General features: G+C 39.7%; 1 protein-coding gene across 5 annotated transcripts in view; it reads left to right on the top strand.

Moving 5' to 3' along the window:
* snx29 (sorting nexin 29) overlaps window positions 1-22,238 on the top strand; it is a 175,160-nt gene that overhangs the window by 103,951 nt on the left and 48,971 nt on the right. For 4 of the 5 annotated variants that reach the window (XR_010899997.1, XR_010899996.1, XM_067429109.1 and 1 more), the window contains 2 exons: window positions 336-391; window positions 1,233-1,314. Coding sequence is in view for 3 of the 5 variants with exons in the window: in XM_067429109.1 (XP_067285210.1) it covers window positions 336-391; window positions 1,233-1,314 (138 nt within the window). In the remaining 2 variants the exon portion in view is untranslated. The remainder of the gene's footprint in view (window positions 1-335; window positions 392-1,232; window positions 1,315-22,238) is intronic. The other variant, XM_067429107.1, reaches the window with a different exon arrangement.

The raw sequence follows: 22,238 nt of genomic DNA, 5'->3' as shown, positions 1-22,238 counted from the left end.
GCTGACATTACCACACTTTCACCACAAGATAAGATGCACACTCAAATAGGATTACAGCCTGTTCCTGGTTAGGCTCATCTCTTTTCAGGAATGAGTGATAAATGTGCCCTCTTTGAGAGATTCATGTAAATATTGCCTAGTTCCCAATATAGATTTTCTAATTTAATCAAAAGAGCAATTTGTTTTTCATTTTTCAGTGTATTAATGGGCTGTCATGCTTTTATCAGAAAGCACACAACAGTATGTAGCTGGTGTGGAAGTTTATGCAAGAGTACAGTGTTAATCCGAAAAACGGAAATGCTCACCATGACCTCATGCCCTCTGCTTTTGGACAGGTTCCAGGGGACCTGAGCCAGACCTCTGACGATCCCAGCCTATCTGACTTCGAGACGTAAGTGGCCTCCTACTCGCTGTTCTTTTTTTATATTTGTATGCATGTGTGTTGGAGGTGGTGTACAGCGAGCCTCTTTTGAGAATCAAATCGATGTATGGAATTCCATAAAGCGATGCCTCCGATCTGACGGAAAAGACTGTGCTAAAAATAGGGAGGTTGAATGCTGCTTCTGTTTTTACATTCGGAGCCTTCATGCTCCTCTTCCACACAGCTGTAACCTTTGTACAGGAGAAGATGTCAGTCATTAACGATTGAAGGAAATGCATACAGCGTTACTTGTGGTCATGTAAAAGGCTGTGTTTATATTGTATTTTATATTACATTGTAGAGCTTAAAATGTATATCCTCGTTTTGTACGACACATTATATTCTCTGTTGAATTAAGCCTTCCTCTGAGTTAAATACCGGCTTATTCCTCACAGCGAAAAGTAGATATGAAGGGTGTTCGCGTCTCGCATGGATGATTACCGCATGAATAGCCTGCGCTGCACGTGGTCGTGACCACATTACAGATAATGAGCTCAGATGGGAAAGACTGTACCTGGGTTTCATTCGTTTTTGTGATGCCTGTTTTCATCATTTTTAAACCACAAAGTTTTGTTGCTATTGTGAGTGTACACAAATTTTGTATTACCAAATTGCCTCCACCGAATTCAGAGGGTTCATGCTAATGCCGGCAATATTTGTAATTTTTCCCTTGTTTGTTAAAAGATGAAAACTTTTTTTTCCAGACACCTGGGTAGGTAAAGCGATTGTAGCTACACTAAACGTCTCTTGTGTTGAGATGTTTTCTAATTAGACTTTCCCCATGTGTTCTCTCCTTCCCTGTTTCTCTAAGAAGTCAACGTGCCCTTGTCAACGTGTGGATCCCCTCTGTGTTCCTTCAAGGTCGTGCTGCCAACGCCTATCATGTATATCAGGTAGTTGTTTTAATCAGAATGTAATCCACCATGTACTACGGGAAAATACTCCTAACCACCCTTTTCCCTCACAGAATGTAATTGAAATCATCTGCTCTATCATCTGGACTGTACAGTCCCTGACAAAAGTCTTGTCGCTTGTGTACAAATTGACCTAAAGTGCCGCTGAAATATATTTCTAATCAAGATTTTTTTTACAAGAAAGGGCTCATTTTAATCCCACCAGCTTTTGTGATAATGTTTCAGTGAAAAACTAAACTTTCAAAAAGTATTCTAATATTCACAGCTTGGTAAAGCCCATTGAGTCAATTTTAGCAAAGACATAAGTGTTGTCACCTTGTCATATGAGCTTCACCTGTGACTAATAATGGATCAATTAGGTCTCAAGTGTGTATAAAAAGAACCCCAGTACACTAGACCTTCACATCAACTGCAACTAGACCTCTGCAAACATGCCTAAGATTCACCGTGAGACTAAAATGTGCTGATGTGGCAGACACCTTTAATGTGTCTCAGCTTCAAGTACAGAGGATTAAAAAAAGATTTGAAGAGACTGGAGATGTTTTTGACAAGCCCAGGTCAGACAGACCCCGCAAGACAACTGCTCGAGAGGACCGTTTGTTGGCTCGAAAATCCAAGGCCAGCCCATTTTCCACTGCAGCAGAGCTCCACGAGACCTGGTCACCTGAAGTCCCTGTGTCAACCAGAACAGTTTGTCGGATTCTGTCTCGAAATGGCCTCCATGGTCGAATCAGTGCCCAGAAGCCAGCACTAAACAAAAGACAATTGAAAAACCGTGTGGCATTTGCCAAGGCCCACAGCCTGCTAAAAGGATGGACGCAGGAAAAGTGGCAGAAGGTGGATTTTTCAGATGAATCTTCTGTTGAATTACACCACAGTCGCCGCAAATATTGCAGGAGACCTACTGGTGCCCGAATGGATCCGAGATTCACCCAGAAAATAGTGGTTTGGTGGCGGAAAAATCATGGTCTGGGGTTACATCCAGTATGGGGGTGTGCGAGAGATCTGCAGGGTGGAAGGCAACATCAATAGTCTAAAATGCCAAGAAATCTTAGCTACCTCTTATATTCCCAACCATAAAAGAGGCCAAATTCTGCAACAGGACGGTGCTCCATCGCATACTTCCATCTCCACATCAAAGTTCCTCAAGGCGAAGAAGATCAAGATGCTCCAGGATTGGCTAGCCCAGTCACCAGACATGAACATCATTGAGCATATGTGGGGTAGGATGAAAGAGGACGCATGGAAGACGAAACCAAAGAATATTGATGAACTCTGGGAGGCATGCAAGACTGCTTTCTTAGCTATTCCTGATGACTTCATCAATAAATTGTATGAATCCTTGCCAAACCGCATGGATGCAGTCCTTCAAGCTCATGGAAGTCATACAAGATATTAAATTTGGATCTCACAGCACCACAACTTAATTTGCTGACATATTTTTGTGTTTGCAGTAAATTTGTTCAATTTCTCTATATGCGACAAAACTTTTGTCTTGCCAAAATTTGACCTTTCTGTCTTGATTAAATGATAAATATTTTTGTCAGGGACTGTATGAAAAGTTAGCTAACTTAAGGACAACTCAGGTGAAAAATGAACCTAGGGGTAATCAACACATGGTTACCGAGTAGATCGTTCTCTAGGATGCATTGAAGATACTTTATAAAGACAGTACATTTTGCGTTTACGAACAGGCGCCATCTTGGAAAACAGTCTCGACCAGTTAAGCCACGAACACTGTGCAAAGTGAGCTGATGGTTTATTAAAATATATGGTTGACTAATTACAAGGGAGGAAGGTGTCCCAAATGACATTCCAAGTCACAGTTCATCACTTAGCGCAGCGTTCGTGGCTCAACTGGTCGAGACTGTTTTCCAAGATGGCTACTGTCTTTATACGCGTAATCTTTATAAAGTATGTTCTTTTTAAACTTTTTGTACGCTTGCAAAGTTGTCAATGCTTTGGTTTGCATGTAGGGACCATCATTATGCTACCGTGTTAGTGTGAGGCTATTTTGAGCCTTGTTAGTGTTATTAACTAGCAATTTAATTGTACCTGTTTTTAGAGATATAACTCTTTACATTCGATTTCATCAAAACGCATTCCAGAGAACGATCTACTCGGTAACCATGTATTAGTTACACCTAGGTTCATTTTTCACCGGTGTTGTCCTTTAAGCTAAGTGAAAAAAGACTAATGGTTGTTGACCTTTGAACAGTGGTGAATCATGGTTAACGGGATGGTTCACCCAAAATTTAAAATTATCCCATAATTTACTAACCTTCAAGCCATTCTAGGTGTATATGACTTTAATTCACACAATCTGAGTTATATTTAAAAATATCATGGCTCTTCCAAACTTTATATTGGGAGTGAGTAGAAGCTCCAAAAAGTCCATCCATCCATCCATCCATCCATCCATCCATCCATCCATCCATCCATCCATCCATCCATCCATCCATCCATCCATCCATCCATCCATCCATCCATCCATCCATCCATCCATCCATCCATCCATCCATCCATCCATCCATCCATCCATCATAAAAGTAATCCTTATGACTTGAGTGGGTTAATTGAGGCCTTCTGAAGTAAAGTGATGCGTTTTTGTAGGAAAAGTATCCATATTTATAACTTTATAAACTATAATAACTGGCTTCCTAGTTCTGGTGGAAGAGTGAACTCTAACCTGAAGCATGACATATTGACCAACGCTTAAATGCAAAGGATAATGTAAGCGGTCACGAATTAGAAGTCTAAAACAAGATTTTTTATAGAGAAATTTTAGAGAAACTTGAGTTTGTTGCCCAGCATTATTTGTTTGAACCGTATACTGTCATCTAGGCTTACACTACTCCTCCATCCTATGTCATATGTCAGCTCAGAGTTCACTCTTCCGCCGGACTAAAGCCTCCATGTACTACTGGAAAATACTCCTAACCACTCTTTGATGCACCCTTTGTGAGCCACGTACGTCCATTACCTCTAAGCCTGTTATTATGATATATTCTGTGAAGCGTGCATCAAACTGACAGCAATCAAAAAGTTTAAAAAAAAATATTGAGCTTTGTGTTATTACAGTTGACTGTTGCAATATTTACAATATCATGCATTATATAGTGTAATAATGTTTGTTATTGTTAATGAAAGTTATTTTAAAATAATAGTTATGCTTGTATTGTGCAAATGCACTGTATACATAAGTACTTAAAGGGGGGGTGAAATGCTGTTTCATGCATACTGATCTTTTTACACTGTTAAAGACTTGGAATCCCATACTAAACATAGACAAAGTTTCAAAAGTTAAGGTGGACGTTTGATGGGAGTATTTCTTTGTCAAAAATACTACTTCCGGTTAGTCATAAGTTTCGGCAAGTTTTTTGAGATCATGCGTCCCCATTGACGTTAGTGGGGGCGGAATTTCCTTGTATGGGTCTTACGGACAATTCTACCGGAAGCGCGTGAGAGAGCGCGAGGGAGAGAGAGCAAGGGAGAGAGCGAAAGCAACAGGCTACGCCCATCAAAGCGCTGGCTTGTAGGATGCTAAACAGGTGATATAACCAGTAGCTACTGACTTACCCACTGATAGGCCGGCGGTCGATCTGTATTAGCACTTTCCTCACGCGACGGGCGAATCACTTTCCTCACAGAGCGACTCACTTTCCTCACGCGGCAGGCGAATCACTTTCCTCACTGAGCGAATCACTTTCCTCACAGAGCGACTCACTTTCCTCACTGAGCGAATCACTTTCCTCACAGAGCGACTCACTTTCCTCACGCGGCGGGCGAATCACTTTCCTCACTGAGCGAATCACTTTCCTCACAGAGCGAATCACTTTCCTCACAGAGCGAATCACTTTCCTCACAGAGCGAATCACTTTCCTCACAGAGCGAATCACTTTCCTCACTGAGCGACTCACTTTCCTCACAGAGCGAATCACTTTCCTCACTGAGCGAATCACTTTCCTCACTGCAGCGCGCTGCTGCACACGTCATTATTTAGCTCCGCTCACATGACACGCCCCCACCCGCTCGGCTTTTTTCGGAAAGACTCGGAACAGCGCATCTTTCTTATATAATTATTAAAAAAATAAAGACTTTTCGGAGATATGCAGGATGCAATGCTACTCTATAGGTACTCAAGATTGACATGACACTGACTGAAACTGAGTGTTTCACCCCCCCTTTAAATAGAAGAGTATATCTGAAACAGAGAGTTTGATAGTTTTTTTCCCCGAAGGAGTATTTTGTAGTTTTGTAGTTCAGTCACATTTTTTGTGGGACTATGTTAAAACAAATAAATCTCCCCAGTTTAGTTTAGAATGAACTAAAATAAGTAATAAATAAAAACTGTAATGTAAGAGTGCTGGAAAAGAACAGACAGAAGCATGTTGAAACGACCCCAAACTGAAGCACATTGTATCCTGCACAGCTGCCATGTTGACATATAGAGTATACAGGTGATATGATGATATGACACTTTGTAATGTTGCTGTTTTCATGCAATAGTGACCCATGCACTTTCTATAATGGTATAGATTACCAGGAGACCCTCGTAAGTAGCCATATTGCCCCCACATATTAGTTGGTTTTGCTGAGTGAATTGGTTTTGACAGCGTTTTTCGATTTTCTCTGAGTGTTCCCTTGAGTCTGGCCTTGAAATGGATCCCCATGGAAATGGATCCATTGTTTTTTCAAAGCATGACTGATGGATAATGCTTTCCATTATTTCAGATTTAACCCAATGTATCAGGGCTTCTCAATTTCTGATATGATTGATGAATCCAGGCAGTGTGTCTCTCACGTGAGCACTAATGTCATCTGCATGTTTATATGTATTGGAAAATATCTGCATTAATTCATGCAGAGATACGTCCACTAGGGTCTACATGCAGCAAACCTGTGCAATTTTCAAGAGCCTGTCATGATTTTTCTTATTGGCCAGTAAGTGTTCAAAAAACTTCCAGTTAGGGTTTTATGATTGGCATAGCACATGGAAACTAGGCATTAACTGAAAGTGCTGTTTATAGATTGTCATGCCAGATTGCAACGTGTTCTTGAAAAGTAATGAAAAGGTGCAGTTAAAGGGGTGAAGACAACCCTTAGCCCTGTTGTCAGGGTTCGGTTCATTACCCAAGTTTTTGGCACACACAAAGAGAAAGGGGAGAAAAAAAAAGGTGTGTGTGAGAGAGACAGAGACTGACAGACAAAGGTTAATGTTTTCAACACCTAATACAGTGGAGCAAAAAAGTATTTAGTCAGCCACCAATTGTACAAATTCTCCCACTTAAATCAGCACTAGGTAACTTTTCAACCTTAATAATATATTTTCAAGACTCTTGTGATGATCCATCGACTTACAATAGGTTGAATGACACGTCTGCCATAGCCTGATGGGGTCTGTATCGTTTTTTAATCGTACTTTTAAACTTCGGGTTTCGGGTAGTAACCCGAGAACAAAAAGTACTACAAAATTCGACTGCTTTACGGCATATACGTCACTTCCACCACCACCCCTCACTTCCTTAAATTCGGATGTGCAGGCCAACTATTTTTTCTTTATTGGATGTTATAGTCGTGTCCGAAGCAGCACGGAAAAATAAGGAAGCAAAGGTTTTGTTGGAAGAAAGCAAAAAGAGGAAACAAAAAAGCGATCGGATTAAAGGCAGGACGAGGATCAACATTGGGCCAGCGTTTGCTCGTTGGCATGAGCTGAAGGAGGCGTGCCCGACCGATGCTGACTTGGCTGTCATGCTTGCTATGGTTATTACCTACCACTCAAACAGTATCATAGATTCTGTTAAACGGTAACCAACAGACTAGAGGCTACTATAATGACGCTGGCTTGTAAACGTGAACATCGCGATCATTTGGCGTTTGAAAAAAATAAAACCCATGAAGTTATATTTATAGGAAATGCTGAAACATATGCCACTGTACCTGGGATGAAGACATTTCACACGCAACGCAAGCAGAGCAACTGCATGTGAACTCCTCCTGCAGTGTTCAGGGTAGTGATGCACGGGTCTGCTTTTTTTCCGGGTCCCGCTTTTATGATATTATTTGGCCCGCCCCGCACCACTGTATATATTTTTACAACCCGCCCGCACCCGTGACCATTAAATAGACTTACGGGGTTCGCAGGTTATGAGATGACCACTAGTTCAGGACGACCACTAGTTCAGGGCTATCATGGTTGTCATGTCAACAAATGCACGCGCGCATCCTCTGATGTAATGATGACAGAGTTTACGACAGTAGTAGAGGACAATATTGTTTCCCAACTGTAGGGGGACCCCAAAAGAAAAAGTTACCTAGTGCTGCTTTAAAAAGATTAGAGAAGCCTGTAATTTTCTTCATAGGTACACTTCAACTATGAGAGAGAAAATTAGAAAAAAAAATCCAGAAAATCACATTGTCTGATTTTTAACGATTTTATTGCAAATTATGGTGGACAAGTATTTGGTCACCTTCAAAAAAAAAAGAAGCAAGATTTCTGGTTCTCACAGACCTGTGACTTATTCTTTAAGAGGCTTCTCTGTCCTCTACCCGTTACCTCCAGACTCGTACCTCGTCAGACTCCAAACTCCACTATGGCCAAGACCAAAGAACTGTCAAAGGACACCAGAAAAAAAATTGTAGACCTGCACAAGGCTGGGAAGACTGAATCTGCAATAGGTAAGCAACTTGGTGTGAAGAATTTAACTGTGGGAGCAATTATTAGAAAATGGAATACATTCAAGACCACTGATAATCTCCCTTGATCTGGGGCTCCACGCAAGTTCTCACCCCGTGGGGTCAAAATTATCACAAGAACGGAGAGCAAAAATCCCAAAATCACACGGGGGGACCTAGTGAATGACCTGCAGAGAGCTGGGACCAAAGTAATAAAGGCTACCATCAGTAACGCACTACGCCACCGGGGACTCAAATCCTGCAAATCCAGACACGTCTCCCTGCTTAAGCCAGTATATGTCCGGGCCCGTCTGAAGTTTGTTTGCTAGAGAGCATTTGGATGATCCAGAAGAGAATTGGAAGAATGTCAGATGAAACCAATATAGAACTATTTGTTTGGTGCAAAACCCAACTTATGTTCGAAGGAGAAAGAATGCTGAGTTGCATCCAAAGAACACCATATCTACTGTGAAGCATGGGGGTGGAAACATCATGCTTTGGGTTTTTTTTTTGCCAAGGGACAAGGACGACTCAACCACGTAAAGGAAAGAATAAATGGGTCCATGTATTGTGAGATTTTGAGTAAAAACCTCCTTCCATCAGCAAGGGCATTTAAAATGAAACATGGCTGGGACTTTCAGCATGACAATGATCCCAAACACACCACCCGGGCGAGTGAGTGGCTTCATAAGAAGCATTTCAAGTTCCTGGAGAGGCCTAGCCAGTCTCCAGATCTGAACCCCATAGAACATCTTTGGAGCCTCAAAACTTCACTGCTTTAGAGGAGATCTGTATGGAGGAATGGGCCAAACTACCAGCAACAATGCGTAAAAACCTTGTGGCGACTTACAGAAAACGTGTGACCTCTGTCATTGTCAACAAAGGGTATACAATAATAATAATAATACATTTTATTTTTATTGCACTTTACATTTGGATCAAATCTCAAAGTGCTACAGTTAAGATAATTTAAAAATGGGAAAATACAAATAGATTTAATAGCTAAAAGACATAAGCTCTCCCAAAAAGAAATGTTGAAGGTGTGAGTCGTTCTTTCAGATTTCCATTTCCATAGATGCACTGGTGGGTTAGAAGGGAGACCTTTTATTCAATCCTGGTGGAAACAGGAAGCCAGTGAAGTGACTTGAGAATGGGTGTGATGTGATCGAATTTTCGAACTCTCAACAGGATCCTTGCTGCACTATTCTGAACACACTGCAGTCTCTGCAAGCTTTTGTTAGGGATCCCGATGAGAAGTGCATTATAGTAATCCAGTCTGGAGGAGAAAATGCGTGGACCAGCTTTATATATAACATATTTGGTCAACTTTTGTTATTGACCAAATACTTATTTCCAAATTCTTATTTTCCACCATAATTTGCAAATAAAATCTTTAAAAATCAGAAAAAATCTGGATTTTTTCCCTCAATCTGTCTCTCATAGTGGAAATGTACCTTACATGCTACATTCACCTACTTGTTTCTCAGAAAATCAATGCTACAGCCAGTTATTCTACTTTGAAATGTGCATTCCATGTCAGAATGTCTTTTTGTTTTGGTCTGTGCGTAACTGCACAGTTTACCCAATAGTATTTCGATATAAAATGTTGCATCTCCATGTGAATCCATTGCAATAGATCCTCAAAATTAATTCAACATCAGCATAGATTACAGTGCATTCTGTTCTACATTTGATGTTATAGTTTGGCAAAAAAAAAAAAAAAATCTAAAAGTCATCTGGCTTCTGAATGTTTCATTCTCCTGAATGTTCCTAAATGAGTCAGTGGCTAAAAGTAATTTTTTTTAGTCTGGAGTCCTGCATCAGCCATCTCCTGGCAGCAGATTACTACCACCACCATCTGAAATTGCAGCTACTCCATTTCCCACTTTTGTGTTTCTGCTTCTCGTCTGTGCTTTGAAATTACCCTCTATAAAATAAATCAGAGTGCTGTTGAATTCCATAGAAAGAATGTAATTGATCTTCAGTAATATTACCAGAGCTTTGTTTTGCTGTGAAGATTTCTACCTTCTCCGTTTCATGTCCCATAATGAAAAAATATAACTGCTGCCTAAAACAACTCATTCACGCTTATGCAATTTCGCCGGAAAGGATTATTAAAAAAGTGGATGTAGTGACTGTTATAATGTGGATTTACAGGAGCTGTGTCGTTCTGGTGTTTTCCTTTATTTCAGTGCAAACGTTCTTGGTGAGATCTTGCAGAAAAGGCCTGTACTCTAAATATGTGTTCTGTGGTCTCACTGTGGTCTCGAGTGTTAATGGTGCTGCTTTGCCTTTGTAAATGTCCGCTGTAAATCAGAATTGCTGTGATAATGGTCTTATTAAGAGTTTTTATATGGTGGCAGGCAGCATCCGCAGCTCTCATCAGTGGTCACGCAGCTAACAGAATACACCTCTCTCTCTTTTTATCACCCTGTTCTTGTCTCCTCGCCCTTTTCTCATATCTCCTTTCTTCAAAGACATCAGAGGTCATGCATACATCAGGGGTGTGTGGCCCATATAAGCTGCGAATGCCCTGCATACCCGAGCCATCTGTGGACTCCTTAATTAATATTAACACTATAAATTCTCTGGTTTGAGGTGTACCATCAAGCTTATGTGATGACACTCTACACTCTGTTATCGTCATCACCATCTTTCATTCTCATTGGTTTGCTGGATTTGATGAGCCCAAGGGGAAAAATGAGAAAAATGAGCTTGATCACATTTTATTTGATACGAAACTAACTAGACTAAATCAAATATAGGGGGAAATATCATAACCAAAACTATTTTCATAGTGTTTTAATTTCTCCTTGGGTAAAATTAAATTTTTTAATGAAAACTTATAAACTGTTAAAGACTTGGTGTAAGTAGACCTATTGTAGCCCATTTGTATTATATTTATAATAATTACACATTTTATTTATAATAGGCTACTGTTATTATACTTAAAAAATACTTCTGGCATACATTTAAATTGACATCTATGTTTGTCAACTCTTGATTAAACTGTCTGATTTTATGTCTGTGTCATAAATGTGAAGTTTGTAGTTTCTGCGTCAATAGTGTCCCCTAGTAGCCTGACAAGCCAGACCCACATCAAGATGTTCGGTCTGGAAACTCACCATTGACAGGGCTCAATCCGAGGGGCAGGATAAACGGTTGTCTTTCAAACTCCCTCTGCACGCGATAGGATAGCGCCAAGACCAACCAGAGCAACGTGAAGCGGAGCTCGTTGATAGATTAAACTTTCGCTGTATCCGGTCGGCAAAACTCCGAACACATCTTCCCTTTTTAAGAATGATATCAGTGCCGTGCTTTGTTCTTTTCTCAGAGAAAAGCTTAACTCCATGTCTTCCAGAGTCGCGGTCAGAGCTGATTCGAAAGACCGGCCGTGCGACAGCCTCTGTGTTTACTAGAAGCACACAAGCGTAACTCGGCCGTCATTATGTTAAGCCCCGCCCACCGACCCTATACACGATGTGATTGGCCTGACCAGAGTTTGGCTTTTACAGCTCAAAAATGAATTCATAGTTGCTAGACGACTCTCTCGGCAGATTAGATTTGCTGTCGCTAGGGTGCGTCTAGATTTCTAGGCTAGTCAACTAGCATATATTGCAAATGATTATGATGGCGTGTCCCAACAGGTAAAAGTAACTTTTAACAAAAGGTCCAAAATATTAGAAATACTTTTAACTGTGCTGCTGTTTAACTGTTGCCATAAGTGTAAGCAACTGACTCTGTCTAGAATGAATGCGAGGATCTAGCTTATTAACCCATTCAATTTATCTGCACCAAGCACGTTTTATGACATGACGCGCCACACAGCATACCCGGTTAAAAAGGTGACCGCTCGCTACTGACATGGACAAAATGTCTTTTGTATGTATTATACTGAAATAGAATGCATCAGTAAATTAATAGATTATGAAATTCATACATGTGTGAAGTAATTGTAAAACTCTATTCACTCTCAGCAGTGGTGGATACTGGCATATGTGATATACAATGTTGTGGGGAAGTTGTGTGCAGATACTTATATTAGGGGTAGCTTCACCCATCTGTTCTGCTCATCCCTTTTGTTGAAAATGAATCGTGACCTAGTAGGTCACTTTTTTTCATCCAGTTCCCTGTGCTACCCTCTGTCTGCAACATAATAAGTAGTCTGTTCATAAAAAAAGTTTACCTTCTATCTCCTTACATCTTTACATAAGTTGTGTTTTTGTATTTTATATCTCATTTTATCCCCTAACCCTAAAACTAACCCTTACAGAAAAAAATGTGTTTTCACATTTTCAAAAACAAACAAAAACACATTATTTGCAGTTGTATTATAACTCATTCCTCTTGGGGCTAACATTTTGTCTTCACAATGTCAAAAACCTGGACCACCCACGAACACACTCCTACACACATACATAAAAATATGTAATTTAATCAATACATATATCACAAAGCTGTTAATTGCATGGTCATTCCACTTTAGCAGTGTTGCATTTTGTACACGTCATCCTGCACTGATTTTAGTAGACTGGCCGGGCCTGACACACTGATGCTCTCAACAAAGTAACAGTGTTTTTGCCCTAAATACTTAAAAAGTGGCTGGAATAGCTTCTTTCGCAAGGCTTTTCCTGTTCCAGTGCTCTGGGTTTGCTCTTAGCTTTCTGAAGTGCACACATACAACCACTGAACTCCTCAGAATTTAGTTTTTTTAAAATGAGTTATTCCCTTTGATCAGCAAAACCAGCTGAGCCCACTGCCTCCCAACTCTGCAAAGTTCTTGTTTTTATGAACTAATGAGATTTGATAACTCTCTTTTTTCCTCCCTCTTTTATTTCCATTCTGAATATTTCCCATAGCTAATGATTAGTGTGAGAACACAACCAAATGATGTCTGTACTCGTGTTTTCTAACGTGAATGCTCCACAGTAACTGAGCGTTGATGTTACGTAAGACCATCTTAAATGACTTCTGCAGTGATATCATTGAATATGCACACGTAAGTGACTATTGAATTAGTATAAATCCGTAGAAAAGGGGACATCTCCGTAATTCATGTCATAGCCTCTCCCCAGAGGGTATGTCGCGAACACTCTAATATCAATGTCACAGCCTCCAGTCGCTTGCCCATTAAAAGAGTCTCATTTAAACTGAATCTTGCTCGACTTAAAAAAGAAAATGACAGATGCTGCATGCATGAGCACGGCGCAGTGCGCAAATCTGAACCCTGCATATGTATTTTGAAGGATATTACACTGATTATAGTGTAATGATGATCAGGCTGGTGAAGCCGGTGATTATGATTATAATGAGAATCACGATGACAGTTAGTAAGATAATGATTCTCATTGCAGTCAGATCATCGCAGGGCCGTTATTAATTGCAAAGTACTTTGCACGTCGACATTAAAAAATGCCCGCCGGCTATTGTGCCATTTGATTGAAATCTGGCAGGGAGGGCACTCAAATGGATCATTGCTCGTTTTTCTTGGGTGGATCTTACAAAACATCTTTTTCAGTGCAGAAAAGTATCCAACCATCGTATGCAGCCTATTAGACATTAAAGTTCCAGTTTTTTTCCATGTCATCAATCATACAAAGAGTTTTTCAGGAGTTTGTCATGGGTTATGACCAGTCGCTTTTTGCCGTGGTGTTTCCTCATGTCTGAATAGTTGATTATTCGGTTTACACCTGGGGAAGGGGGAAGGTGTATGTTTAACCTTTAGAACGGTGCTCATTACAAAGCAGAACTGATCTCTTACTCATCCTCATTATGACGGCTATAAAGCAGCACTCATGACTAATTCATACGGAGCGGACGGCTGGAGCTCACTGGGGCCAGAACCTCACTGAACGCTGGGTAGGCTCAATGACTTCTTCATAGCTGGCTGAGGAGACAAGATGTCAGTTCCCTGAAACTCCCTTTTTTTCCAGTTTCCCTCTGCCTTTCCCTCCTCTGCTTTTCTCTCTTGGCTGCTCAAGTGGGGTTTCAAATCCTTTCACAAATATAATATATTTGAGAGAAATATTGTGGCTATCACTTTTTTCATGGATGCTTGATTTGGGCCTTGAGTAATATGTTTCACATTGGCATTTCATTTCAAAATAATGAGACTTGTTTGGATGGATCTTTTTCTAGACTATATATTTATATGTTCTATACCAGCGTTTCCCGACCATTTTTTTTTAAAGAAAGCCTGATTTATTCACTCTCAAGTCACCCTAGGTGTATGTGACATTCTTTTTCAGATTAATACAATCAGAGTTTTGAAGTCCATAAAAGTGCATCTATCCATCATAAAAGTGCTCCACATGGCTCCGGGGAGTTAATGAAGTCCTTCTGAAGCGAAGTGATGCATTTGTGTGAGGAAAATATCCATATTTAAAACTTTACGGACTGTTATCTTTAATTTATACTAACTTTTGTATGCGCATTCACGAGAGACTGCCGTTTCGGCGTATGACATAGCGTAAGATCCAGTGACGAACCCAGAAGCGGAATGGATAGAGCAAAACAAAAAGGTTTTTTTTTTAAATATGGATATTTTTCTTATACAAACACATCGCTTTGCTTCAGAAGGTCTTTATTAACCCCCCAGAGCCGTGTGGGGCACTTTTATGATGGATAGATGCACTTTTATGGACTTTTAACAGCTATTGTAAAGCCAGGAGCATTTTTAATATAATTCAGATTATATTCATCTGACAGAAGAAAGTCGTATACACCTAGGACGACTTGAGGGTGAGCAAATCATGGGCTAATTTTCTTTTACCCTTTAAATTTTATGTAACACCATATTCCAATCAATAGGGTTAAAGTACCATTTCATCGACATTAAACCAGACGTGTTCCTTTTTATATGATAGGAAAAAGTATGAAATGTCACTGCAGATAATTTAACATGACTTAAATTGGCCAGTTATTGCAGAGATTCACTAAAAGCATTTAATACTGTGGATGAAATACAGCTTGCTTTCCCATCGTATTGCTTGTTTGTCTATTACAAGTTTTGATAGTTTTGCATGCAGAGAGACCTGATGGAACATAAGACACAAATTAATCACAATTTGAGTATCATTGAAGCATGACATTGAAGCATGACATTGAAGCAACAAGCAAGATATGTAACCTACAAGTGAAACATGGCATTATTTGGCAAGACAATTGGAGACCAGTAACAGAAACATCTTTGTTGAATAACTTTCGTAAAGAGGGGAAGTTGTGATATTATTGCATTACTGCAAGTTTGGACCCTCCTGCCCTGCGAGGACTCTAGAGTGCATGCGCAGGGAAAAGAGACCAGTCCCTAAAGGAGAGCCACGCTCAGCGGTTAAATATTATTACAATTTAAAGTTAAATGGATATGGATCTAAATATTTTTGGCTGTGCTGGACGTTTTGTGTTGTGGCCTGAGCTCATACTGGTCAAGATTGCATCTTTATAGTTATCACACTCTCTTAACCTTTAAGGCAATGCACCAGAGCAGATTGCCTATAAATTGGAATGGGGCTTGGGAAATTGAGAGAGATCTATATGAGACGCACAGTAGCATATCAGGAGCCAACTAATTTAGGAAAATAAAACGGGCAATATCAACAGGTCAACTAGCCTGTCTGCATTTCTTGCTGAAAGAATCTGCATGAATAGGCTGCATTCTCAGTTTTTATCCATATTTTGAGTGGTAGAAATATCAGTAAACCGTTAGCATTGGAAACACATTTACTATTAACTATGACTTTTGCCTCAATAAACTCCTAATTTACTGCTTATCAATAGTTAGTAAGGTAGTTTTTGTAGCGTTTAGGTATTAGGTAGGAGTAAATGATGTAGAATAAGGTCATGTAGAATAAGGCATTAATCTGTGCTTTATAAGTACTAATAAACAGCCAATATTGAGCACTTGCCTGTTGTTGTAATATAACCTTGTTTCTTACTTTAGTGTCTAGTGTTGTTTCATGACCAAGATTTTACATCGTTATTATATGAAAATTAACAGACAAGCATTGACATTTATTAATATTACCAAGAACTAGATAGACCAATGGGAACATTGAAAGATCGTGCTTTAATTTGAGTAGTTTTATGCTTTCTGCAGCCATTATTTAACTAATTTCGGTTTGGTTATAGTTGGATTTGGACTTTGACCTTTGACATCATTTCAAACAGACAGTTTCTTGGACTATTTTTCACCTCATTGGGTAGTTGATTAGAATGGGTACTTTGCTGGACTAACCATGCATGATAATATGGTTAGTTCCAGTTTATTATTTGCATTGGTAAACATTGGTTTTGTTTTTAATTTCACTGGATTTCAGGACAGACCTGTGATGGTGAAATTCTGCCTTATTTACACTATTCCCCATTGTACTTATCCCCCATTGTACTATTATGTAATTTTATATCTCCTTGTAAATTGAGCTGCAATCATTTGCAATCAGACCTGTACTAAACATCTTAGTGGAGTTTGAGAACGAATTGCCCTCCTCACATGCTGCCGCATGATTGCACTAACCCAGACTCAGTATTTATGGGCCCATCTGCTGCTGTCTCCTCAGTCCTGCCTGCATCGCTCCCTCACGCCTACGCTGGCTCTCGGCATTGTTTGACTTGACCCACGGTGGCTTAGAATTTTAGAGGGCTTCACGCCTCAAATCTTATACCAAATGAGATCGATGCGTGTTGGACAGAAAGTTCAGGCTGAGGATGGCACACCAGCTCCATGCCTAGATTATTTTTGCCTTTTCTTTAATTCTGTTATTTTAATCAGCCTTCAATCGTTAATTGTTGTTTTGGTTATTTTTCAAGGTAGTGAAAATGGTGAGGTTGCTGTTATCACAATAATAAAACCATGTTTTATATATTCTCAATTAAATTATTTTTGCTGCATGATTTTTAGATATACAGTCCATCCAAAATGTTAAATTAACCCTCACCCTCAAGTCATTCTAGGTTTATATGACATTCTTCTTTCAGAAAAATACAAATCGGAGTTATATTACAACATTTTCCTGGCTCTTCCAAGCTTTATAATGGCAGTGAATGTCCGTTTCTGTTTTGAAGTCCATAAAAGTGCATCTATCCATCATAAAAGTGCTCCAAATGGATTTGAGGGTTAATATAGTCCTTCTGAATCAAAGCGATGCATTTGTGTAAGAAAAATATCCATATTTAAAACTTTACAAACTGTAATCTCTAACTTCTGCTAAGAGATTGGTGAGTATAAGTGACTTTAAAGGGATAGTTCAGTCAAAATATGACATTCTTTTTTCAGGCGAACACAATCAGAGTTATATTTTAAAAAAATGTCTGGCTTTCCCGAGCTTTATAATGGTTTCTCTAATTTCCGCTAACTGTCGTGCACGTATTCACGAGAGACTGGCATCCCAGCATATGACGTAGGGCGCTCCAGTGAGAATATGCTAGTTCATGTGAGAACCAAGTTTTGTTTTGCTCTATCCTGTTCGCTTGATCAAAAATACAGTAAAAACTAATATTGTGAAATATTACTACAATTTAAAATAATGTTTTTCATTTTCAATATATTTTAAAATGTAATTTATTCCTGCTTAATATTTTTGAGGAAGACTTGAAACATTTCTTCAGGATACTTTTACGAATAGAAAGTTTGAAAGGAAACTTTATTTAAAATGGAAATCCTTTGTAACATCATAAATGTCTTTACTATCTTGCTAAATATTTTTTTTTTTTTAAATCTTTTTTAAAGCATACTTACCCCAAAATTTTGAACAGTAGTGTATAATTTTTTTGTTATAGTATAACATTAATATTGGTTCAATGCTGTCCATGAGCTGTCCAATTTGGTTGTCATAGTCTTACTTTGTGTCTTTAAGACGAACTTACTGTTCAATTGCAGAGAGCTTCCTAAACCTAGAAGCGAGTCTGACCATTCATGCATGTAACTAGGGATGCTCATAATTACCTGGTTAACTGACAACAGTTAAACTATTTAAAAAGTCATTATTAGGAAGCACAGGTGGATACACCTGCAAGACATTTCTGCCAGACACACCTCCACCAATGCCAGCATGCTAGCTGCAAGGTCATCAGCCGGGAGCCACGTTTCGCTTCTTTAATCCTGAAACATCTTGAGGTGGTGAGACAGCGGGGTGTACCGCCGCCTGCAGCCAGCCCTAGAATCCATTTTTGCCCGCATCTTATCTTTCCTCCGGAGCCAGAGACAAAAGTTCCCCTGTTCTTCCTCTTCTGCCAGGTCTTTGTGGGCCTTTTTCAGTTTGGAGCCTCTGACTCCAAGGAACGTTTAGTTGGATGTTCGAGTGAAGCACCCAACTTCTACCAGAAATAATGTTAGTGCCTTTCACCCAGCTTGTGAGCATGCAGCCTTTTCTGCTCATAGGCATTCTCCATTCCTTCTTCCCATGGCATGGTCAGCTCTGCCATGATGGTTAGCCTAGCAGAAGTGGACCAAAGCACAATGTCTTGCTGAAGTGAGGTTGTAATGATCTTTTAAGGGAGCTTCCTGGATTTTGGCCAGCTTGCGCCGGAGCCGGTCAGGACGCAATCTATAGTGGCCCTGCGTAAGTGCTGCTTATAGACAGATAGTATGTGCTGCTAGCTTGGATTGTTGTGGTTACAAAGTTGACAGGACTCTTCTGAACCGTACCACATTTGACCTTCTATCTTTGCTGCTTTCCACTTTTGTCCAGAGCAAACCTGAGAGTTATGGATGTTAAAGTGAGGTTAGTCTCTTAACTCAAATAAGAGCCTCACCTTATCCCAGACCAGGCTGGTGGATTTCAAGGGAAACTGTAAGGTGTTTCTTCCGAACAGTGCCATGTTGGAGAGGCAGACGTACCAACAGTGACCAATGTAATATCCAAGATGACGACTCCATAAAAGTGAAAAGAAATGAGTTCATCCATCAGATCTTCATTAACTGACAGCAGCTTTATATGTGGGTGGAGAGCAGAGCATTTAAGTCAGGCGTAGAGCACAAAACTGACAGGAGTGGCTCAGGTGGAGAACAGTTACCGGATCTAAAACCTTCAGAGAATTGACGGGTATGAATTCAATGCTGCGATGTCTAGTTAGCAATGCTAGAACTGGTGTGTGTGTGTGTAAGGCAGCTGGATTTTTTTTTCTCTTATGGATTTTTTTCCTTAAAAGGGGGGGGGGGGTGAAATGCTGTTTCATGCATACTGAGCTTGTTAAACTGTTAAGGACTTGGATTCCCATCCTAAACATAGACAAAGTTTCAAAAACTAATGTTGGACGTTTGATGGAGTATTTCTGTGTCAAAAATACTCCTTCCGGTTTCTCACAAGTTTCGGAGAGTTTTTTCGAGTATGGGTCGGCTTGACGTCAACAGAGCGGAAGGTCCTTGTATGGGCCGTACGGGCTCTTCTCCCGGTAGGGTGCGCGCATGTGCGCGCGTGACTAGAGCGAGAGAAGAAATGCACGCCCATAAACACTCGCTCAGGTGCAGATCCACTCGTCCGTGATCACTAATGTCTCTATAGTCCGCACCGTGCTCCACTTTATTCCTATGGGTGACATCAAGCGACTTCAACGCTTCAGCACAGCATTCCAGGAAAGCAGCGCTGTATTTGAACCGATTTGAACGCAGAAATGACGGGAAGCTTCACAACATCGCTTCAGTCGCGTCGCAAAGTGGATCTCCATGGTCACTGCTGTCACAGGACTTCACCAAATCATACCAAAGAAGTGTGTTTTTGACGTAGCGGCCCCAGCGGTAAAGGTTCGGTCCTGCTTTGGAAGCAGTCGGTGAGTAAAACTGCTTCAAATGTCTCTGCTATTGGCTACCGTCGCATGAGTAAACATCAGTAAACGACACGATCGCGTGCTTCGTCATTCAAATGCGCTAACGGTTACTCTATTGTTGTTCTATGTATAACGTTACACTAGTCTGACGTGCAAAACCGTTTTGCTTGCTACTTCTAAGGTCTAGTCGCATACAATAGTCCATAAACCGAATCCTGTCCTCATAAACTGCGAGTAAACACACACAAATGTTGACAGGCCACTAAATACAGTACATACCACAGAAACGGACGTCCTGATGTTGTTGTTTCTCCTGTTCAATTTATTTCACGCTCCGAATTTGATTCTGGATCATATCTGTATTAGCTGAATCTGATCGATAGCCATGGGTTTGTCCACGCTTGAGGACGTCACTGGTTTGTGCGCACTCGTCATTCTTTAACTCCGCCCACACGATACGCCTCCAGGTGCTCATTTTTTTCCGGAAAGACTCGGTACAGCCTATATTTATTTCCTAAATATAATAAAACTAAAGATTTTTCGGAGATATGAAGGATGCAATACTACTCTATAGGTACTCAAGATTGACATGAGATTGACTGAAACTGAGTGTTTCACCCCCCCTTTAAAACTTAAATACGCCATCATTTATGGTCTTACATATAATAGTAAGACTGCAAGTAAAACTGTAAAGGGCTTACTTTTATTCGTGTACACTCAAATTAAACACATACGCGATTTTGTAAAGTAAACAAACAGGATGATGCTTTTGTGGAGCATGTCACAAAAACAAACTGAAACTCAGCATATAGCCTTCTATTTGATGCAGAGTTTTTTATTTATTTTGTTTTATTAATCTTTTAATATACAGTGGGTACGGAAAGTATTCAGACCCCCTTACATTTTTCACTCTGTTATATTGCAGCCATTTGCTAAAATCATTTAAGTTCATTTTTTTTCTCATTTTTGTACACACAGCACCCCATATTCACACAGAATTGTTGACATTTTTGCAGATTTATTAAAAAAGAAAAACGTATTCAGACCCTTTGCTCAGTATTTAGTAGAAGCACCCGTTTGACCTAATACAGCCATTAGTCTTTTTGGGAAAGATATAGCCTAGATATAAGTGAAGTATATTTTGCGTATAGGCCTATATATACTTGTGTTTGCATGTATATATCGCATAGCATGTTTTTCACTGTTCACAGAAGCACTACAGGTGTGTGATGTGACATTGTGTGAATCCTCACGTTCCGTTGTTTGTTTTGCTGTTATTTGCATAAATCTGGAAAACCAATATTGGTATTTTTAATGGGTAATATACACTCATCCATTTCATCCATGATATCCATGATTTAATTTAGTTCTAATTTAACATAACCATGTTGACTAACAGTTAATGATCGTTTAATGAGCATCGGTTGTCGGTCAGGAAAAGAAAACCCTAAATGAACATATAACCATGCTTTACTATGAGTGTGAACAGGGTTTAACTCGTATTTTGAGGTTCTTGAATGTCATCTGGAAGGATAATGCTTACGCTTTGAACGTGACATGCGCACACACACCTGCTAGCACTTTGCACACAGGTGACAGATGTTGTGGCTGAATGTTCCTAATGAAAAACTCTCTTCTCACTCCTTATTGCTCCCTCTCCTCCTTTCCTTCCTCTCTTCATTTCTCTCTCTAGCTCTGTCATTCCTTTTACACCATGGCTCTGGCACAGCACTCTTCCAAATGGATTCTATTTTCTGCCTAATTTGGCAAATGTTTTGTCTCGGTTGAACTGGAGTGTAGAGTGAACTTGGGGGTGGGTGTCAAATTGTAGGGCCTTGTACCATGATGAGTGTGCTTAACAGAATCAGTGCTCAAATCTGTATAAATAGATTTTCCTGGTGAATGGAGTTATTTAAGATATGCTACTTGGTGTAACCTGGTTTTGGACACGCCATGAGAATTGTGTTCAGTATAATATAACAATTGGTTCCGGTCTTTTAATTTTGACACTTTTGGCCCTGGTGGACTTTTAGAACATAAACTCAAAATGCACTTTTTCCTACACTTAGTATTTTATTAATGGGTCCAATAACAATGGACTAACAGTGGAGTTACAAGCATCACAGGATAATTGTCTTTTTTTATGTAGTGAAAATTTCCACCACATTGTCATTTGTACCACATATTGTATCAAGTTATTTATTGTGTTTAATAGTATTCTGTAATGAAACAACAGGTATGGAAATTACTTTTTTTTCTTTCTTTTTTTTACTCCTTTTATGCATTTTATGTACACTAAATACAATTAAATCTTTTCAGGTATTATTGTCTTGATGCACATAAAACAGTCACATGTATCTTGATTTATCTTTAAAACTTTATTAGGGGCACAGTTTGTTGTGGTGGAAATCATTGATTGCTAAATGAAAATCATGATTGGAATGACAATCAATTTATACAAATTTATA

Source organism: Pseudorasbora parva, chromosome 21, assembly GCF_024679245.1.
Source record: "Pseudorasbora parva isolate DD20220531a chromosome 21, ASM2467924v1, whole genome shotgun sequence".
In the NCBI taxonomy this organism is placed as follows: domain Eukaryota; kingdom Metazoa; phylum Chordata; class Actinopteri; order Cypriniformes; family Gobionidae; genus Pseudorasbora; species Pseudorasbora parva.
This window is presented reverse-complemented; position numbering and strand designations above follow the sequence as displayed.